General features: G+C 44.8%; 1 protein-coding gene across 1 annotated transcript in view; it reads right to left on the bottom strand.

Annotated features, from left to right (window-relative positions):
• The window catches only part of OGT (O-linked N-acetylglucosamine (GlcNAc) transferase), a 2411396-nt gene that overhangs the window by 324972 nt on the left and 2067180 nt on the right, over positions 1-19244 (bottom strand). The window contains exon 19 of the mRNA XM_044057256.1: positions 17979-18131. Coding sequence (XP_043913191.1) covers positions 17979-18131 — 153 coding nt within the window. The remainder of the gene's footprint in view (positions 1-17978; positions 18132-19244) is intronic.

The raw sequence follows: 19244 nt of genomic DNA on the forward strand, positions 1-19244 counted from the left end.
CTGTTAATTTGTTTTTGTTGTCCGCTTGTATCAGGCAGTCGTCCAGGTAGGGATAGATTTGAATTCCCTGAAGTCTGCAATGAGCGATTACTGATGCCAAGCATTTCGTGAACACTCTGGGCGCAGTAGATAAGCCAAAGGGCAATGCTGAGAATTGATAATGCTCTGATCCTGCAAGAAATCTGAGGTATCTTCTGCAAACTGGTCTTATGGGGACGTGCAGGTATGCCTCCTTGAGATCTAGAGTTACCAGCCAAGACTCCTTGCCCAGCATGGGAAGAAGCTGCTGTAGGGTCAACATTTTGAATTTTGGAACAATGAGGAATGTGTTTAGAGCGGACAGGTCTAGAATAGGCCTCCATTTGTTTTCTTTTCTTGGTACCAGGAAGAGCCTGGAGTAAAATCCCTTCCCTTGCTCCATAAGTGGTACCTTTTCCACAGCTCGCATTCTTAATAATTGAGATATTTGTTTTAGAGTTTCTGCCCTTTGAGAAGGTGGTAGGTTTGGCATTCCTCCCTTTCTTGGTAGTGTATGGAAATGGAACCTGTAACCTTTGTCTATAGTCTGCAAAATCCATTTCTCTCTTGTAATGCAGTGCCAGTTTCTTGAAAATAATGTTAGCTTTCCGCCTAAGGGTGCTTCTAGTTGTTTCCTGGTAGGCGGTGCCACCGCCAAGTCACTGTGATTGAGTTGTTGTAGTGGTGGTGGCTGTATCCGTGCCTCGTTGGTTGTTACCCTGCCACTGGCGACCCCTGTAGGCACCCCTGGATTGGTTTCTGCCTCTAGAGCGCCTATTCCTGCCTCTTTGTGGCTTAGAGGAGTCCGGAAAGGACCAATTCTTGGAGGGCCAATTCCTGCTAAACCTTGGAGGTTGAACTTGTAAGAAATCTTTTACTGTTTGCACAGATTTTGCTTTTTCTTCCATCTTTTTCAGCACCTGCTGTGCGGGGGCACCAAATAAATTGACCTTGTCCATAGGTGCATCCAAAAGCTTAGATTTGACACGGTCTGGTAATGCCTGCTCTTTCAACCATGCATGCCTCCTGATAACTGTGCCAGTCATGGCTGATCTAAAGGAAGCCTCCAGTGCATCATAGCCACATTTCAAAGAATGGTTACTAACCTGCTGTATGTTATGTAACATTTCTTGAACATACTTTTTATCTAAAGATTCTTCAGAGGACAGCTTTTTAGTCAACTGGTCAAGCATAAACTCTTGATATTGAATCATATGAAATTGGCAGTTCAAAGCTCTAGCTGACAAAGTAGCAGAGGTGTAAACTTTTTACCCCATCTCTAAGGACCTGGATTCCCTTTCAGACGGGAGGGTTTTTAGAAGTAGCAGCTGCTACAGCTTTAGGGCCCTGGGAGATAGTCTCTGGATCTGCAAAAGGGGCCTTATATAAGTGGTGATGAGTGTCCGGGACCCTGTAGTACCTATCTGGCTTAGCAGGAGCCGGAGGTAAAGTATCAGGAGTAGTGCAAGCATCATTAAATGCATCATCAACAACAGATAGAACTGGAGGAATAGCTAAAGGCCTATGCTGTGGCAAGTGTAGAAAGGTCCTAAGCCTTTTTCTAGAATCTGAGAAATCTTGGCCCTGCCACTGAAATTGTTCCCTCATAGCATGCAAGGTTTCCCCAAAGGAAAATTCCTCAGGAGGAGAGGCTGAAGGGATGGACTCCTCAGCATCAGAGTCTTCGTAAGGAGAATAAGAAGCCTCAGGAGGGTCTGTATGTTCTGAATCATCAGAGGAATCATCTGTGGCTACTGGCTCAGGGGGCTCTGCTCTAGGTCTCTTTTCTGGAGGAGGGAGAGATGCCCTGTCCGGATGAGGCTGGGATCCACGAATTAAAGAGATGAGATCCTCTGCCAAAGAAAGCATATGGGAGCTGGTGCTGGGCCTGTGAGGGGGGGGGCTTGGCAGCCACAGGTTTTGAAGTTTTGGCTGCTTTAGCCCTGGCAAAGGCCTTAATAGACATAGCTGGAGGAGGCCTAGCAGCTCCACGTGCAGGGGTAGAAATATCTAGGGGAATGGTGTCTGATAAATCCTGTGAAACCGCAACAGAAGGCTGGATTTCAGAAGCCGTTTCTACCAGGATAGAAGAGGCCACGGTAGAAGGCAAGTTATCGGCTGAAGAAAGAACTGCTTGCTCGGTTTCGGCCGAAACAGAGACACTCGTGGTTTGCTTAACCGCGGTTTCAGCCGAAACCGCGGACCGCGAGTGTCGGTCCTTTTCTTTGCACTTTTTGGTTATTTGCATAGTCGGAGGATCCGACGGCATAATGTAGGCAAAATCGGAGCCGAAAATCTGTTCAGCAATGTCCGAGCGACGTTTAAGCGTCCGTCGGTTAAAAGAAGCACAGGCTAGACAAGCTGCTACGTCGTGGTCTGGGCCTAAACAATGAATGCAATAGGAGTGGAAATCCTTATGAGGTATTTGTTTCCCACAAGATAAACAGTTATTAACTTTCTCTGACATCGGCTGAGGCAAGAAAGAGTCCCCAACGGGTACTTAGCTTTATAGAAGTCTTCGAAGTAGTATTCGGTAGTAGTAATCTCTGGATCTGACCGACCGGCACTTGCGAACAGCTTCTGCTTCGGGCACCACGCGGCAAGAAAGACTGAGGAAAATGGTGTCGGCTGATGCCTTTATACCCGAAGAACTGCCGCAATGACGTCCGGTGAAGTGCAACACCAGCAGAAGCCAGACCCAGACTTTGGAATCCGGCCGACCGAAGGGCTGCCTGACGACAGGACAACCCATTTGTAAAGACTGCAGATGCATCCTTGAAGGACATCTGGGGTAGGTGCCATGGTGGCACCAGTGACAGACTGTGCAGTAGTGGTACCAGTGTTGGCGTGGCCAGTCTGGGGCAATCAGGACTGCCTTTGGTCTTTTCTGCCTTATCTTTAGTAGTACTCTTGTAAGAAGAGGCAGAGGGGGAAATGCATAGATTGAGAGGTTCGCCCACTGGAAGGCTAGGGCATCCACTTTCCAGGCCTTGCTGTGAAGTTCCCTGGTGCAGAATTTATTAAGTTGGTGATTGCAGAGGGATACAAATAGGTCCACCCTCGAGGTACCCCATTTCTAGGTTAGAAGGCTGAAGGTGTTGTGGTCTAATTGCCACTCGTGTGGGTCTAGGAGATTTCTGCTTAAGTAGTCTGCCAGAGAGTTTTGTTTGCCTGGCAGGAATTGAGCTTGCAGGTGAACATGCACAGCTGAGGCCATGTTCTACAGGGTCATGGCTAACCTGCAGAGTGGGTTCCACCCTGCTTGCTGATGTACCACATGACTGTGGTGTTGTCGGCTTTTATTAAAAGGGGCCCCGGTGAGAGTAGGGATCTGAAAGCTGTCAGAGCTTGCTGAACAGCTAGCATCTCTTTTTGGTTGACGAGCAGATGAATTTGGTTTGGGCTCCAGTGGCCCTGAATGCACCTGTCGTCCAGATGTGCACCCCAGACATGGTCTGATGAGTCTGTAGTTAGGGTCTGGGCGATGTGGGGTTGTGTAAAGGGAAGTCCCTTGTTGGGGTTGCATGCTGCTGCCCACCAAAGAAACTGTCCCGAGACAAGGTATTATAGGTATGATAGTTTCCAGGTCTTGAGAATACTGGCACTAAAAGACTTTTTAAGTACCACTGAAGTTTCCTCATATGCAGTCTGGCATAAGGAATTAGCAGAATGCAGGAGGCCATGAACCCTACAGCCTGCAGCATTTTCCCTGCGGATAGCTGGGTTCTGGTGGCCACTTGAATGAAGTAGCCTATCAGATAGGCTTGTTTTTCTGGAGTAAGGAATGCCATCTGGGATGCTGTGTCCAAGCTTGCTCACAGGAATACAATTTTTTGACAAGGGACTAGTTTTGATTTCTTTTCGTTGATAGTGTACCCCAGGGAGGTTAGAAGGTCCTTTACAAATGTCAGGTGCTGCAACAGCTTTTCCTGACAGTCTGCCTGAATCAGGCAATCATCCAAAGTAAGTGTACATTTGAATCTTTCTCGGTCTGCAATAGGCAATGGCTGGAGCCAGGCATGTTGTGACAACTCTGGGAGCAGTGGATAAGCCAAAGGGAAGTGCAAAGAACTGATAATGCATAGACACTGCCCTAAAAAGTAGATATTTCCTGCAGGAGTCCCAGAGAGGGATGTGCAGACAGGCTTCCTTTAGGTCTGGGGTGGCTAACCAGGCAACTCTGGACAGCATAGGGAGAAGCTGCTGTACGGTGAGCATTATGAATTTTGGTGCCACCAGGTAGGTGTTTAGAATGGATAGATATAAGATTGGGTGCCAGGTGCCCTCTTTTCTGGGTACCAGGAAAAGTCGAATAAAACCCTTGGCCTATCTGTTCTGCAAGAACAGGCTGAATTGAATTGCCCTTATGGAGAGCAGGGACTGAACTTGGTTTTGTGCCTCTGCCCACTGGTATGGAGGAAGGTCTGGGAACCCTTTTGGTGTTGGCAGCATGTGGAATAAAATTTGTACCCCTGGGATACTATGTTGAGGACCCATCGATCGCTGGTGATGGAGTTCCAGTTTTTTGCATGGTGGGCAAGTTTTCCTCCTAGGGGCACAAGCAATTGGGCAGAGGTGAGGAGTGGCGTTGACATGTCATTGTGAATTCTTTCCGTAAGGGGGTGGCTTAGCACTCCCTGTTGTAGAAGTGGAGGTACTCCATTGCTTAGATCTCTGCATACCTTGACACTATAATCTGGGGGGAGGGTCCATTTCCCCTGGGTCTAGTTTGAGATGGCCTTGAGGGAGCTGGAAAGGACGAATGTTTCAAGGGGCAATGCGTACTGAATCTTGGAGGCTGCACTTGCAAGAATTCTCTGTCTTCTTTGACAGTCTGCATAGACTTAGCCTTTTCTTCCATCTTTTTTAAAACCACTTCTGCTGTGGTGTCAAACAGTTTGTCCTTTTCAAAGGAGCGTCCAATAATTTTGATTTGACATGGTCTGGCAAGGTCTGTTCCTTAAGCCAAACATGCCTTCTAAGTACAAGATGCTTCAAGGGCATCAAACCCACATTGCAGGGTATGCTTGCTGACTTGGCTTGCAGAATGCGTAAGCTCCTGTAATCCTTTATCTTCTGCACAGTTAGAAAAGGTAGATAACTTTTGCTTAAGTTTCATAGTATGTTGTTGGTATTTCAGCAAGTGAAACTGACAATTCAATGCTCTAATGGCAAGATTGCAGAGGTGTATACTTTTTTACCCCATCTGTCTAAAGCTCGAGAATCCCTGTCCGAAGGGGTGGGATTCTTGGCTGTAGTGGCGTTTATTCCTTTAGGTCCTTGGGAGATGACCTATGGGTCAGCAGTAGGATTTTTGGAAAGAAATTTGTGATTGTCAGGGACTCTCTAGTACCTGTCTGGTTTCCTTGGAGCAGGGGGTAAAGTATTAGGAGTTAGACTGGATTCCATAAAGACATCACCCAGAACAGGAGGGACAGCCAAGGGTCTGTGCTGTGGTAAATCTAAAAATTCCCAGAGTCTCCTTTTGGAATGAGGATAATCCTGGCATTTCCAGTGGAAATGCTCTCTCAAAGTATGTAGGGTTTCAGCAGTAGGATTTTTGGAAAGAAATTTGTGATTGTCAGGGACTCTCTAGTACCTGTCTGGTTTCCTTGGAGCAGGGGGTAAAGTATTAGGAGTTAGACTGGATTCCATAAAGACATCACCCAGAACAGGAGGGACAGCCAAGGGTCTGTGCTGTGGTAAATCTAAAAATTCCCAGAGTCTCCTTTTGGAATGAGGATAATCCTGGCATTTCCAGTGGAAATGCTCTCTCAAAGTATGTAGGGTTTCACCAAAAGAAAAATCCTCTGGAGGGGAAGCAGAAGTTATGGATTCCTCTGCATGTGAATTATCATAGGCAGATAAGGGCATGTCTTCATATTCAGAAACCTGAGTCGGACTCTTGGTCAGTTAAAGCTGCTGGGGACAAGTCTTTTTCTTTTAGCAGGGGAAGGCTAGCTTCCCTCAATTAGCATGATCAGGTCTTCTGCCATTTTAAGCATTTGAGATTGTGGCAAGGAAGCACGCGCTTGAATTTGGGCCATTTTTTTTTAGGTGTAGCTCGTACTCTCTGCCTTATAAACTCAGTAGTTTTAGAAAGAACTGAAGACGCGAAAGACATCCGTTTGTGTTGAATATCGGTAATATGAATTACTTCCTCAGAAGCCGGTGCCTGCACAGCGGCACCGGACCCATCCAAGGTAGAGACATCCGAAGGTTCCGTAGTCAAACAAGAGTCTCGCAGCATACCGGACTCTGAACAGGTCTTGGCAGCGGACTGTGAATCCATCGAAGCAGGCATCAGGGCATCTGAGTACCGGCGAACTACCGACTAGCTTAACAGAAGTGTCGTCGGCAGTTTTGGACCTGTACGGTGGTCTGTCTTTATCCTTACGTTTTTTCGGAAGATCGGTAGTTGGTTGGCTTACAGAAGCCATTTCAGAATACGGAGATAGAGAACGAAAGTATTTAGCTATAACAAGGGCCCGACGACGAATAGTTCGGGCGTTGAACAAAGCACAAAACCAACAGCGAGGTACGTCATGGTCTGGGCCTAAACAGGTGACAGTAAGAATGGAAATCTTGGTGTGGTATTTGCTTTCCATAGGTGAGACAATTGTTAACTTTTTCCAACATCGGTTAGAGCAAGAAAAAAAGGATCCCCAACGGGGTACTTGGCTTTAGAAGACTTCACGATGATTCAATTTTGGAAACAAAAATTCAGGTAGCGGGAGACCAGCACTCAAGCGAACTGCTTCTGCTTCGGGGTCCTCAGCAAGAAAGACTGATGTAATGGAGTCGCCTGCCTGTTTATAACCCTGATGACCTGACGTCAGTCCCCAAGCGACAGGAAACGACGCAGAAATACTAAGTCTCTGGTATTTGATCAGACAGAGGGCTTCCCCGGCAGGATAACCCAAGTGTGATGACTGCAACAGTAAAACACGAAGAAAGTACAGTTGTGTACACTTACCATAAATGTAGATGTTCGAGTGTCTTCACATTTGCAGTCATCACTGTAGGGTTCTTCCTGCTGGCAGGCAGCCCTCGGTCGGCCAGAATCCCAAAGTTCGGGTCCGGTGTCGGCTGTTCAGTCATGCTCCCTGACGTCAGAGCGCCAGGAGTACAAAGCTGCCAGCTGACGCCATGTTCTCCAGTTTTTCTTGCCCCAGATGTCAGGTGCCCAAAAGTGTAGGCTAATAGTAAAACAAAAATGTAACATACAACAAATCCCATACTCTGTAGCAAATACATCTCAGAAGGGTGAAGTAGGAAACCATAGTAAGGAAAGTGTAAGAGGGGACAGGAGGGTGGGTAACCCAGACTGCAACAGTGAAGACACTCGAACATCTACATTTATGTTAAGTGTACACAACTGTACTATGTTCATCGTGTTTCACTGTTGCAGTCATCACTGTAGGGTTGAATCCCAAAGCTGAGATAAAGGGTGGTGTTTATAGAGAAGGGGCGGCTAGAAGGCCCTGCAAGACTGCAGAAGCAAAGCCTGCCCTAGACTTAGAGTAAAGAGGGAGATTATAGTGCTTAGAGAAAGTATGCACTGAACTCCAAGTTGCAGCTTCCAAAATATCTTTGTTAGGTACTCCCCTGAGAAAGGCAGCTGAAGTAGCAGCAGCTCTGGTAGAGTGAGTTCTAATTTTTCCTGGGATTTGCTTTCCATGATGAGAGTAACAAAATCTGATTCCATGAGCAATCCATTTAGAAACGGTCTGTTTTGAAATAGCTTTGCCTTGAGAATTTGTTGCACAAGAAACAAACAATTGCTCTGTTTTCCTGAAATCCTTGGTTCTGTCCAGGTAGAAACGTAGTTGCCTGTGTACATCCAAAGAATGCAAGATCCTCTCCCCCTTATTTTGCGGATTAGTGAAAAAAGTTGGCAGGTGAATAGTTTGATTTAAAGCTACTTTGGAAACCACTTTAGGCATGAAAGTAGGATTAGTCCTTAAAGACACCCTGTCTTGGTGAAAAATAATATAAGGTTCCACAGCCATGAAAGCTTGTAACTCGGAGACTCTCCTGGCTGAAGTCAAAGCCAGTAGGATAGCTGTCTTCCATGATAAATATTTAATGTCAGATGTGGCAGAAGGCTCAAAAGGAGGCAGAGTGAGTTTTTCCAGTACATAGTTGAGGTCCCAGGCAGGTATGAGTGGTGTCCTAGGGGGCCTTAAATTCTTTGCTCCTCTGAGGTATTGTTTCAGAAGTGGATGCGAAAAGATTGGAGGGTCTGTATTGCAATGTGCAGAGATAGCCGAGGCATGTATTTTTATGGAGGAGAAGGATAAACCCTTATGTAGCATATCTGTCAGGTAATGTAAAATCAATGGGATATTAGGAATGAGAGGATCCAAATCCTGAGCATGCATCCAGGTGCAAAATCTCTTCCATTTACCTGCATAACATTTTCTAGTGCTAGGCCGTCTGGCTTCTAAGATGACATCCATGACCTGTATGGGAAGGGTAGGAATAGTCATAGACCCTGAATTCGCCAAGCTGCCAGGCTGAGTGTTTTGATATGAGAGTGCAGAACCTGGCCCTGGTGTTGGGACAAAAGGTTTGGTATCTGAGGTAAAATCCAAGGAGGCTCCTGGGATAGATTCATCAGTGTTGAGTACCAAAATTGACGAGGCCAATTTGGGGCCAGTAAAATCATCTTGGGTTTGTCCTGTTTGATCTTTAGTAACACCCGTGGAAGAAGAGGTATTGGGGGAAAGGCATACCCCGAGAGGTTTCTCCAACTGAAAGAAAGAGCATCCACTTTCCATGCTAGTTTGTGAAATGTCCTTGTGCAAAAAATCTGTAACTGGTGGTTGAGGGGGGATGCAAATAGATCTATGTCCGGGCAGCCCCAGGCTTCTGTAATCATCTTGAATATTTGGGTGTCTAGCATCCACTCGTGTGGGTCTGACAGGTTCCTGCTCAGGCTGTCTGCCAGAATATTTTGTTTCCCTGGCAGGAACTGAGCTTGTAGATCCACTTTGCAAGCTAGAGCCATGTTCCATAGAGTCATGGCTAGTCTGCAAAGGGGGTAGGAGTGTGAACCCCCTTGCTTGTTTATGTACCACAACTGTGGTGTTGTCTGTCCGTATCAGTTGTTGTCCTGGCTGTAGAAGATCCCTGAAAGCCAAGAGGGCATTCTGTACTGCTAACATCTCTTTTAAACTGATATGTAGGTGCTTCTGATCCTCTGTCCAATAACCTTGCAGGCCTTTCCCCTGCAAGTGTGCTCCCCATGCGCAATCCGAGGCGTCCATGGTTAACACTTGGCTGGCTGGAGGCAGACTGAAGGCTTTCCCTTTGTTGTGAAGACATGCCATGGTCCACCAATGGAATTCCTTTTGTAGGCAAGGCAAGACAGCAATTTGTGTGTCTAGACTGTGGCAATGCTGGGACCATACGCTTTTTAGGTACCATTGTATTTTTCTCATATGTAGTCTTGCATTTGGGATGAGAAGGATGCAGGAGGCCATGTATCCCAGAGCCTGCATGAATTTCCTTGCAGTTAGCTGAGACACTAATGTCAAGGTTTTGAAAGTTGAAGCCAGCTGTAGTTGCTTTTTGGATGTCAGGAAAGCCATCTGGGTTGTTGTGTTTAGAAGAGCACCCAGGAAAGTTATCTGTTGTGTGGGTGTCAAATTTGACTTTTTTATGTTCACAGTGAATCCCAGGTACTTGAGTAGATTTTGAACAAATTGCAGGTGCTGAAGTAAGACATCCTTGCTGTCTGCTTGAAAAAGGCAGTCGTCCAGATAAGGGTAAATTTGAATTCCCTGGAGTCTGCAATAAGCTACTACTGGTGCCAGGCACTTGGTGAAGACCTTGGGTGCAGTAGACAAGCCAAAGGGCAGCGCAGAGAATTGTTAAGGTTTCGAGCTGGCCTTGAACCCGAGGTATTTTCTGCACTCCTGTCTGATAGGGATGTGTAGGTAAGCCTCCTTTAAATCCAATGTCACCATCCATGCATTTTTGCTCAACATTGGCAGGAGCTGCTGCAGAGTAAGCATCTTGAACTTTGGTATCTCCAGGAAAGTATTTAAAACTGACAGATCTAGGATAGGTCTCCATGAATTTTGTTTTCTGGGAACTAGAAAGAGCCTTGAGTAAAAGCCTTGCCCCGTCTCCGATTGTGAAACCAGTACTATGGCCCTCATAGCCATGAGGGAACCCACCTGGTTTAATGCCTCTGCCCATTGGTGTTTTGGCAGGTCTGGCCATCCGTTTGGTCTTGGCAAGGTATGAAAGTGGAATATGTAACCTTTTGAAACCACATCCAGAACCCACTTGTCTTGGGTTATGCAAGTCCAATATTGTTGAAAAAGAGAGAGTTTTCAACCTAGAGGGGCTTCCAGGAGAGAAGTTCCTGGAGCCATGCAGGGGGAGTCATTGAGCCTGTTTTCTATAAGATTGAGGACTGTCCTCTCCACCCCTGGGGGTGGAAGCACTCCACTGTCTAGGTCTGTAATAAGTCTGTGCTTGGGCCTCCCTCTGGAGCGCCTATATCTACCCCTCTGAGGCCTGTCCGAGCTGGGAAAGGACCAATTTTTAGTTGGCCAATTTCTGCTAAATCTAGGGGGTTGAACTTGTAAGAAATCCTTGACCGTTTGCATGGATTTTGCCTTATCCTCCATTTTCTTTATCACCTCTTCAGCCTTAGACCCAAACAAAACATTATGCCGAACGGGAGCATCCAGTAACTTTGCTTTTACTTTGTCAGGTAAATTTTGTTCCTTTAACCAAGCATGCCTTCTAATGACCGTGCCAGTGGCAGCCACCCTGCATGACGCCTCCAAGGCATCAAAACCACAGTGTAAACCATGCTTCCCCACTTGCTCAGTAGCATGCATCAAATTGTGTAATTCCTTATCTGCACATGCAGAAATGGTACTTAGCTTTTGTTTCATAACAGACAGCAGGAATTGCTGATATTTTAACATATGAAATTGACAATTTAAAGCCCTGATAAAGTAGCAGAAGTGTATACTTTTTTGCCCAATCTCTCCAAAGCTCTGGAATCCTTATCTGTCGGAATAGGGTTTTTAGCAGAGGCGGCCTTTACACCCTTAGGACCCTGAGAAATGGTTTCTGGATCAGCAGCAAGATTTTTGTAAAGGAACTGGTGGGAGTCAGGGACCCTGTAATATCTGTCAGGCTTAGCAGGGGCTGGAGGAAGAGAGCCAGGAGTTAAATTAGCCTCAGAAAAAGCATCATCCACAATATCCAAAATAGGAGGAATAGCCAGGGGTCTATTTTGGGGAAGAAGGAGGAAAACCCTAAGTCTTCTCTTAGATTCAGAGTACTCCTGTCCTTCCCAGTGAAAATGTTCCCTCACGTCATGTAAAGTTTCCCCAAAAGAAAAATCCTCAGTGGGAGAAGCTGATGGAATGGATTCCTCAGCATCAGAATCCTCATAAGGAGGGAAAGCATATTCCTGTTCAAAAGAAGACACTGAAGAAATAGATGCCTGATCAGAGGATTCAAGATCCAATTCTTGCCTTGGCCTTTTGTCTGGAGGGGGATGTGAACCCCTAATCATGGTTAGTAAGTCCTCCGCCATTTTAAGTAGCCGTTTCTGAGATTTGGGTCCTGGATCAGAAGAGGGTTGGGGCTGGTGTCTTTGATTTAAAAGGAGTCTTCGCCTTTGTCTTTGGTTTTGCCTTAATCAGAAGCTGTGTAGGCCTGAAAACCCCCTCGGAAGCCGGTACCTGCACAGCGGCTCCGGACTCATCCAAGGGAGCATTGTCTGAAGGTCTTGCAGTTGGAGTACTCAAAGGCCTAGTTGACTCCTCGTGGGAGTCCGTTTCGGCAATCGGTTCTGAAATGGCCGACAGGGGCTGCAAAAGCGCCTCACTGACTACGGCCGAACCTGGAGCTGGCTCTGCTTGTAAACAGTCTCATTTGGACCTCGGAGGCCTGTCCTTATCCTTGCGTCGTTTGTGAACTCCGGTAGTCGGAAGCGTGTCAGATGACATTTTATAATTAAAATGCCTGCCAAAGTAGTGAAACGCAAAATCGTACCTCCGATTAATCGTACGTTGGTTAAATCTAGCACAAAACCGACAACTAGCTACATCGTGGTCAGGGCCTAAACAAGGAATACAGTAAGAGTGGAAATCCTTATGAGGTATTTGCTTCCCACAAAAAATACAATTAACTTTTTCTGACATCGGACTGGAGCAAGAAAAAAGTTTCCCCAACGGGGTACTTAGCTTTGAGAAGTCAGTCTTCGGACTGAAGTACGAAAAAATATCAGGAGTCAGCCGACCGGTTCTTGCGAACTGCTTCCACCACACGGCAAGAAGACTGGAGAACATGGCGTCGGCTGGCAGCTTTGTACTCCTGGCGCTCTGACGTCAGGGAGCATGACTTAACAGCCGACGCCGGACACGGACTTTGGGATTCTGGCCGACCGAGGGCTGCCTGCAGGAAGAACCCTACAGTGATGACTGCAACAGTGAAACACGATGAACATCATCTCTGCTTTAACATGGTCTGACAGGGGTTTTCTCCTCAGCCAGGCAAGTCTCCTTGTAACACACCCAGAAGTAGCACCATGCATGATGTATCCAATGTACTACAGTCACATTTGAATATCTAGACATCTTCAGGTCTACACTGCACAATTCCTGAACTTCCTTCTGCAGGCTCATCTTGTATTCCCAGTCTGCCTTTGTTTACTTCGTTCCTGAACAACCTCAATGTATTTCAGCATGTGGACCTGGCAGTTCAGAGCTTATGTGGCCAAGGTGACCAAGGTGTAGGTATTTTTGATAAATGGGACAGAGGAGCTTGGAATAAGGTGCAGATGATCCTTTGGGTAGACTCCAGAGATACTACAGCTTGATCAGCCACTTGATTCTTAGAGGTACTTGTAGGACTCAAATACTATACACAAGTGATCAGGTTTCCTAAGAACAGGGGAAAGGGAACCAGGTTGCACCAATGTATCAGAGAACACATTATCCAAAACTTCATAGACTAAAGGGAATGGCTAGGTAGTCTAGGTTCAGACAAGCTTAGGAGCCTTCTATAAATGGCCTGAACCTGGGAGAATTCCTTAGACTCCTATATGAAGAACTCTGCCATTCTACTAAGAGCATCTCCAACTGAACATCCTTCATGTGGCAAATCTGGGGACAATGCGTCTTGGGTCATCTTCAAAAACTGCTGTGTTCCACATAAGGAGGTTCGTCCTCATTTCTGTTTCTGAGGAACTAGAGTCACCCAGGGGAAGGTGTCCCTTTTGCTATCCCAGGAGAGATTCCTTGTACTGGTTCCCTTTACTAGGTGGGCTGCCTAAACTTCCTGAAATCCAAGAAGTCTTGAGCCAGCCTGACTAAGTCCTGTGGAGAGACATGGACAGAAATAATAGAGGATCTGGACAGCATAAGCTTGGACAAACCTACCCCGCCTTTTGGTATGGAAGGGGCAGACAAGGCTGTAAGTTGTGGGTGGGTGACGGAGCTAAATCGGATTCCTGGGGACTAAAGGAATGTCACACCCACCCTCACTTACCAGGACTAGGCATTGGAAGCTGCAGTTTACAGACTTGCTTTGGACCCAACTGACATTATTCTGGTGTTATATACATTAGAGAAAGGGTACCTCCTAATGCTAAAGTACAGCTATGAGTAACAAGTAAAAACAGTATTCCAAATGAAACACTGTACAATGGCCAATGACGTAAAGTTCTCTTAGAGAACAGGTAGTGTGGTTAAATGATATAAAACTTAAAAGTGCAACATATATAGCAAAAAGCTTGCATACATTTCCAGTACTTAAATTAAATGCACTTAGAAGATATTCACGCTGTGAATGCAGTTATACCATAGCGAAATAATGGCTCCAAAGTTTCCAGTCTTATGATGGCTTCGAAGTATCCAATCTTTTTGGTCTGATATACAAAGTATCCACATTGAAGTTGTAGTAGCTGCTATGTGACTGTGATGAACTGTGATAACAGCTTAAGCAGTCTAACAGATCAAATAAAAGCTTCTAGCTTTAATGGCAGTTAAAATCCTTTTATTGTAGGAAAAGTTAAAATCTTCATGTAGAATAAAACAGTCCCTGTGTATTCTAAACGATAAGTGCTTTTGGTATCTTCTTCAGATCGTAGAGATTAGGACAGGAAGTTCCTTTTTATAGTGCTTGCTTCCTTAACTGTTGCGACAATCATTCAATCACACTGTCAACCAGCTGTTAAAACGCACCAATCCTCTTTCCTCTCAGCTGGGGGTGTTCCATTTCCTATACCTTTTGCTTTTGAGGGGTGTGACCAGTCATGAATTATTAAGCCAGACACACCTCCATGTTAGCTGACAGTTGGTCTTCTAGCTTTTAGTATAGGTTTCAGTGGAATGACGTTATTCAAGCCTGGCTCAATATCAGCACGGAGGTTCACAATCCACTTACACTTAATTCATGACTGGTCACACCCCTCAAAAGCAAAAGGTATAGGAAATGGAACACCCCCAGCTAAGAGGAAAGAGGATTGGTGCATTTAAACAGCTGATTGACAGTGTGATGATTGAATGATGTCTCAACAGTAAAGGAAGCAAGCACTATAAAAAGGAACTTCCAGTCCCAGTCTCTACGATCTGAAGAAGATACCGAAAGCGCTTATCGTTTGGAATACATAGGGACTGTTTTATTCTACATCAAGATTTTAACTTGACATGAAGATTTTAACTTTTCCTACAACAAAAGGATTTTAACTGCCATTAAAGCTAGAAGCTTTTATTTGATCTGTTAGATTGGTTAAGCTGTTATCACAGTTCATCACAGTCACATAGCAGCTACTACATCTTCAGTGTGGATACTTTGTATAACAGACCAAAAAGATTGGATACTTTGAAGCCATCATAAGACTGGAAACTTTGGAGCCATCATTTCGCTATGGTATAACTGCATTCACAGTGTGAGCATCTTGTAAGTGCATTTAATTTAAGTACTGGAAATGTATGCAAGTGTTTGCTATATATGTTGCACTTTTAAGTTTTATATCATTTAACCACACTACCTATTCTCCAAGTGAACTTTACTTCATTTGGCCATTGTTGTACAGCGTTTCATTTTGAATACTGTTATTCTGGTGTTGGTTGGTTGAAGACTGACTGGGCAGCAGTCATTATGGCCTCCACGGGGGCAGAGCAGAAGGTATCTGACCCAACTGGCATAGCATTCAAGGGACTGCAAAACTACCTCACTTCTGCTGCAGAGTTTGAGCCAGGGTGAGGAAATTCTAGGACTGCCATGTGGGACTATTAACGGTCTTTAGCAGATTCGTGAATCATCTCTTTCTCCGGAATATGAACATGTAAATTGTATAACTCAACACCCTCAGAGAAAAAAAAGAGAGCATGAAAATGCTTTCCCCGTTTGCCCTGAGCTCTCAATTCCTTGCTGGAAAAGGTAGAATGCCTTGGACTGTGGCTCAAGGGACTTAAGAGCAGCTGACAATTATACAAGACTCAAATGGATTCTGAAACCAGACTGACCACCACTTAAAGTGCACAATGATGTTGGGTCTCTGGAATTCGACTAAAAAAGCCGGTGTTTATCAGAACATTTTACATTACCAGTTGAACTCTCATCAGCTGGGGGGGGGGGGGGGGGGCACCCAAGAGGCCTACCTATGAAACTGAAATGTCTTGGCAAGAATGCTTTCAGACTTGGAAGGGTGTTTAAGGACTTTTCTGCCTTATTTCTAGTGAGCTCCGAAAATCTGCCCAAAGTGGAGATCATCATGTGGTAAGGGGGGCTAAATCAGCCTCCTGCACATCATCCATGATCAGTGTGGAAGGACTCCCCTGCACACTCAAGTGCCTCCTCATGCATGTGGCCTTACTTCGACTTAGAGGGGAGAATTCAAGGTGAAGGAAGACCGAATAGCAGGCACAGTCGAGCATTTGGCTGAACCCCACCCCTTCCATGGTCACTGACCATGGATTTCTTGTGTGTGTGGTGGTGGGCTGGAGAGCAGAAATGAAAGCTACGTGACTTTCCAGAAACCTCAACCTCTTGAAGGTAGATTCCACAGATGGCATACTCTGCACTGAAGAGACCTACGCGACTGAGAAAAATCAATGGCCCCAAAGCAGCTGCAATCAGAATCACCTACGTGAAGGAAAAATGGGAACTACAGGAGGTTAAGGGCACTAATCCCAAAAGGACCATTGATGTCAAGGATGACTGGATAAAGAGCTTAAATGGAGCCCATTGAGGAATCATCACAACTGAGGTCAGAGGGGGAAGGCAGAAGACACTTTTGAGCCCCTGATGTCAGCAAGAAATATACTCGCAATTAGAAACTTTGCAGCACACAAAAAATACCTAATGAATCTTTTTGTAGTCTAACTGAATTAAGACTGGACCTGATGGGTGCCACAGAACAGGATAAGGAGTTCAGGGATCGCACTCTGACAAAACAAAGGTGACACCAACAGGAAGGAACTATGTCAGAGGAGTTCAACAGGAACTATGCCTTCAGTATTTTTTAACTTTAACAGAAACTGGATCCACATGTACACGTCTGGCAGAAGACTTTGCAACAGAGAAAGAAAAGAAATCTGACTACGAATTTTTCAAAGCAAACAAAAGGCTAAACTACTAGCAATTTCCTCTAACTTCTTAGGAAATAACGGTGGGTGTGACCTAGGAATACTCGGCGGATGGGACAGCCTTGCATTTTCAAAACTCTATTCTACTGTTGTGTTCCTTCAAAGAAATGGGCTTGAAAGAAGAAAAAAAACTGCAGCTCTTTGCCAAATAAGCCACTTAATGACACATACTGAGCATTCTTACCCTAGGGTGGAATTTTTTCTCCACATGTGCATATCATATAAATGATTTAGGCTCCTGTTTTTTTTATTTTTTTCTTTATAGACGGCGCAGTGGTGCAGCAGTAGCGCTGTCACCTCACAGCAAGAAGTTCTCAGGTTCGATTCTTGGCTGGGGTGCTTTGTGCGTGGAATGTGCATGTCCTCCCTGTGTTCGTGTGGGTTTCTTATGGGTGCTCCGGTTTCCTTCCACATTATAAAGACATACATCTGGAGCATTTCTCCCCGGACCTCCAATGAAAATTGGCTCCGTTGCAAGTTGGACTTTCCCAGTTAACAAATGTTAAATAAATAAAAAATACTCATGACAGAAATAGTGTCAGAGTAAAAAGTGGTCAAGGGAAACCTGCCCACAGCACCATAAGCTGGCCGAAATCATTGGTAAACAAGAAAAAAAAAAGCACAAGGATCAAAACTGAAAAGTCTGCCAAAAATTTAAAAGGGAGAAAAAATTGCCACCTTAGTCAACAGCACCTTTCAAAACTGCTCTATCAGTGGCTTAGGATATGTGGAAAGTGGTCACTAAGCACTGAGCATTATGGGAAAGGGGTGAGGTTAAGGTATAGTCTGGAAAAGTTTTAGATGCCTGTTGGTCTTAATTCTAAAGATGACAAAGATGGAACTCCCATCAAAAGAACATTACGCATTTGCTGATCACAAACATATACAATGGGAAGAAAGAATTAAACAGGACGTTTTGTGACTTGTCAATGTTCTACGTCATGACAACATAGAAAAAGGTTGCTGGCATGAACTGACAGTTAACAGAGAAAAATTCTGACTGTTTCGATGACCAACATCCTCAATGGATCTATACAAAGTTTTCTTTAGGGAAACACAACGTGATGGTGGATGTTAAAATACTGTTAGCACCTGATGGTTGTGTTCTTAAAGATACTAGTCTACCAACTCCCAAACTGAGAAAATGGTCATACAGTAACAGTCGTGCATCTCTCCATTTGTGTAAGATCACACATCAGGCAAGAGTCAATTATGATAATCACAAGCAGAGGCCACAAAAAAGTGAAACTACAGAGAGAATGTTCAAAGTAATGCAAAAGGAAATGGTGGCTCAACCTCTCCAAACAGAAAGCAATGTATACTTACATTCACCCACATCTGAAGTGTTGCAGGATCTATCTTGTAGAGCTGATTGAAATTACAGTATACAACAGCATCTTCTGGCAGTCCATACTGGGACCGTGTTGTCACAATGATCGTGCGTGGAACCTCCTCTCCAGTAGCAGCTTTGTTATTGATCTGGGGAAACAAGAAAAACAGTCACATAGGTATACACAGTGTGCAAAAACTACAAAGAAACATGCTGAAGTTTAAACTTGTCCAAATATTTGTGGGTTGTGTCATGTAATACAAACATTACCAAACTGCATAACTTTAAAACAAAACTACATTCAAGCACTTTTTAGAACTCAGCCTATAATACACTCTGTGGGAACGCACATTTCAGTTTGTGGGCAAAATGTATGGCTGCAACCTAAACCAATAGTTTCCATGTAATCCTATTTTATGCAATATGGTTAACTAATTCACCATTCTGGAAAAGAAATGCCAGGGAGCCTTCTGCAGTGGTAACTTGTGAGGCTTTTGCTGTTTACCACCAGTTTGGCATTTTCTCTCCAATTTTCATACTCAGAGGTTTTCATGCCTGTTGCCACCACACCACCTGGAACAGCACTAGGCTAATACACTACTCATTTTGATCCCCACATACTAAACAAATGCAACTTATAAGAAAACAAAAACTAGGAAACACAAAAAACATACTCTGTCATTTTGTTGCCATTAGATTAGGGGACCATCCAGCAGGAGGGAGGCAACATTAAAATGCATTGGTGACTGCGTATGCGTTCCTGTTAGGGGCTTTTTGCAGTGGGCAAACGGCAGTAAAAAATTGCATGCAGTGAAATTTGAACCTCAAAAGAGACTGCTGCCAGACAATGGGGCAAATGTTTAAACAAATTCTGCAAAGGAGATACAAAGGAGGTCCACTCAATCACAGCTCAAGTAATATTTGCTGGAGGTGGGAGTTAGCAATGGAATGGCCACCTAATACCAGCAATGGAAGCTCCACTGAACAAAAAGTAGTTATATGCCCTTGATTTTGATGGGCTGGTCTTGATAGTGCCCCCCCCCCCCCAAAAAAAAAGCCATTTACTGCCTAATGCAAATTCAGTTCAACTTAATACAGTTCTAATGGTTTGCTCAATTACTCCAAGATGTTTGTCTCCTATGCTTCAAGGAAAAACAAATGGTCTTAAGTCACATTCATTAGCTAAAAAACAGTGCTTGTGCACGTAGGGCGTGAAGGATATCCATTACCTGGCTTCTGCTTTCACACACACACAAAAAAAC

Source organism: Protopterus annectens, chromosome 15.part0, assembly GCF_019279795.1.
Source record: "Protopterus annectens isolate FY-2018-M chromosome 15.part0, PAN1.0, whole genome shotgun sequence".
Lineage (NCBI taxonomy): Eukaryota > Metazoa > Chordata > Ceratodontiformes > Protopteridae > Protopterus > Protopterus annectens.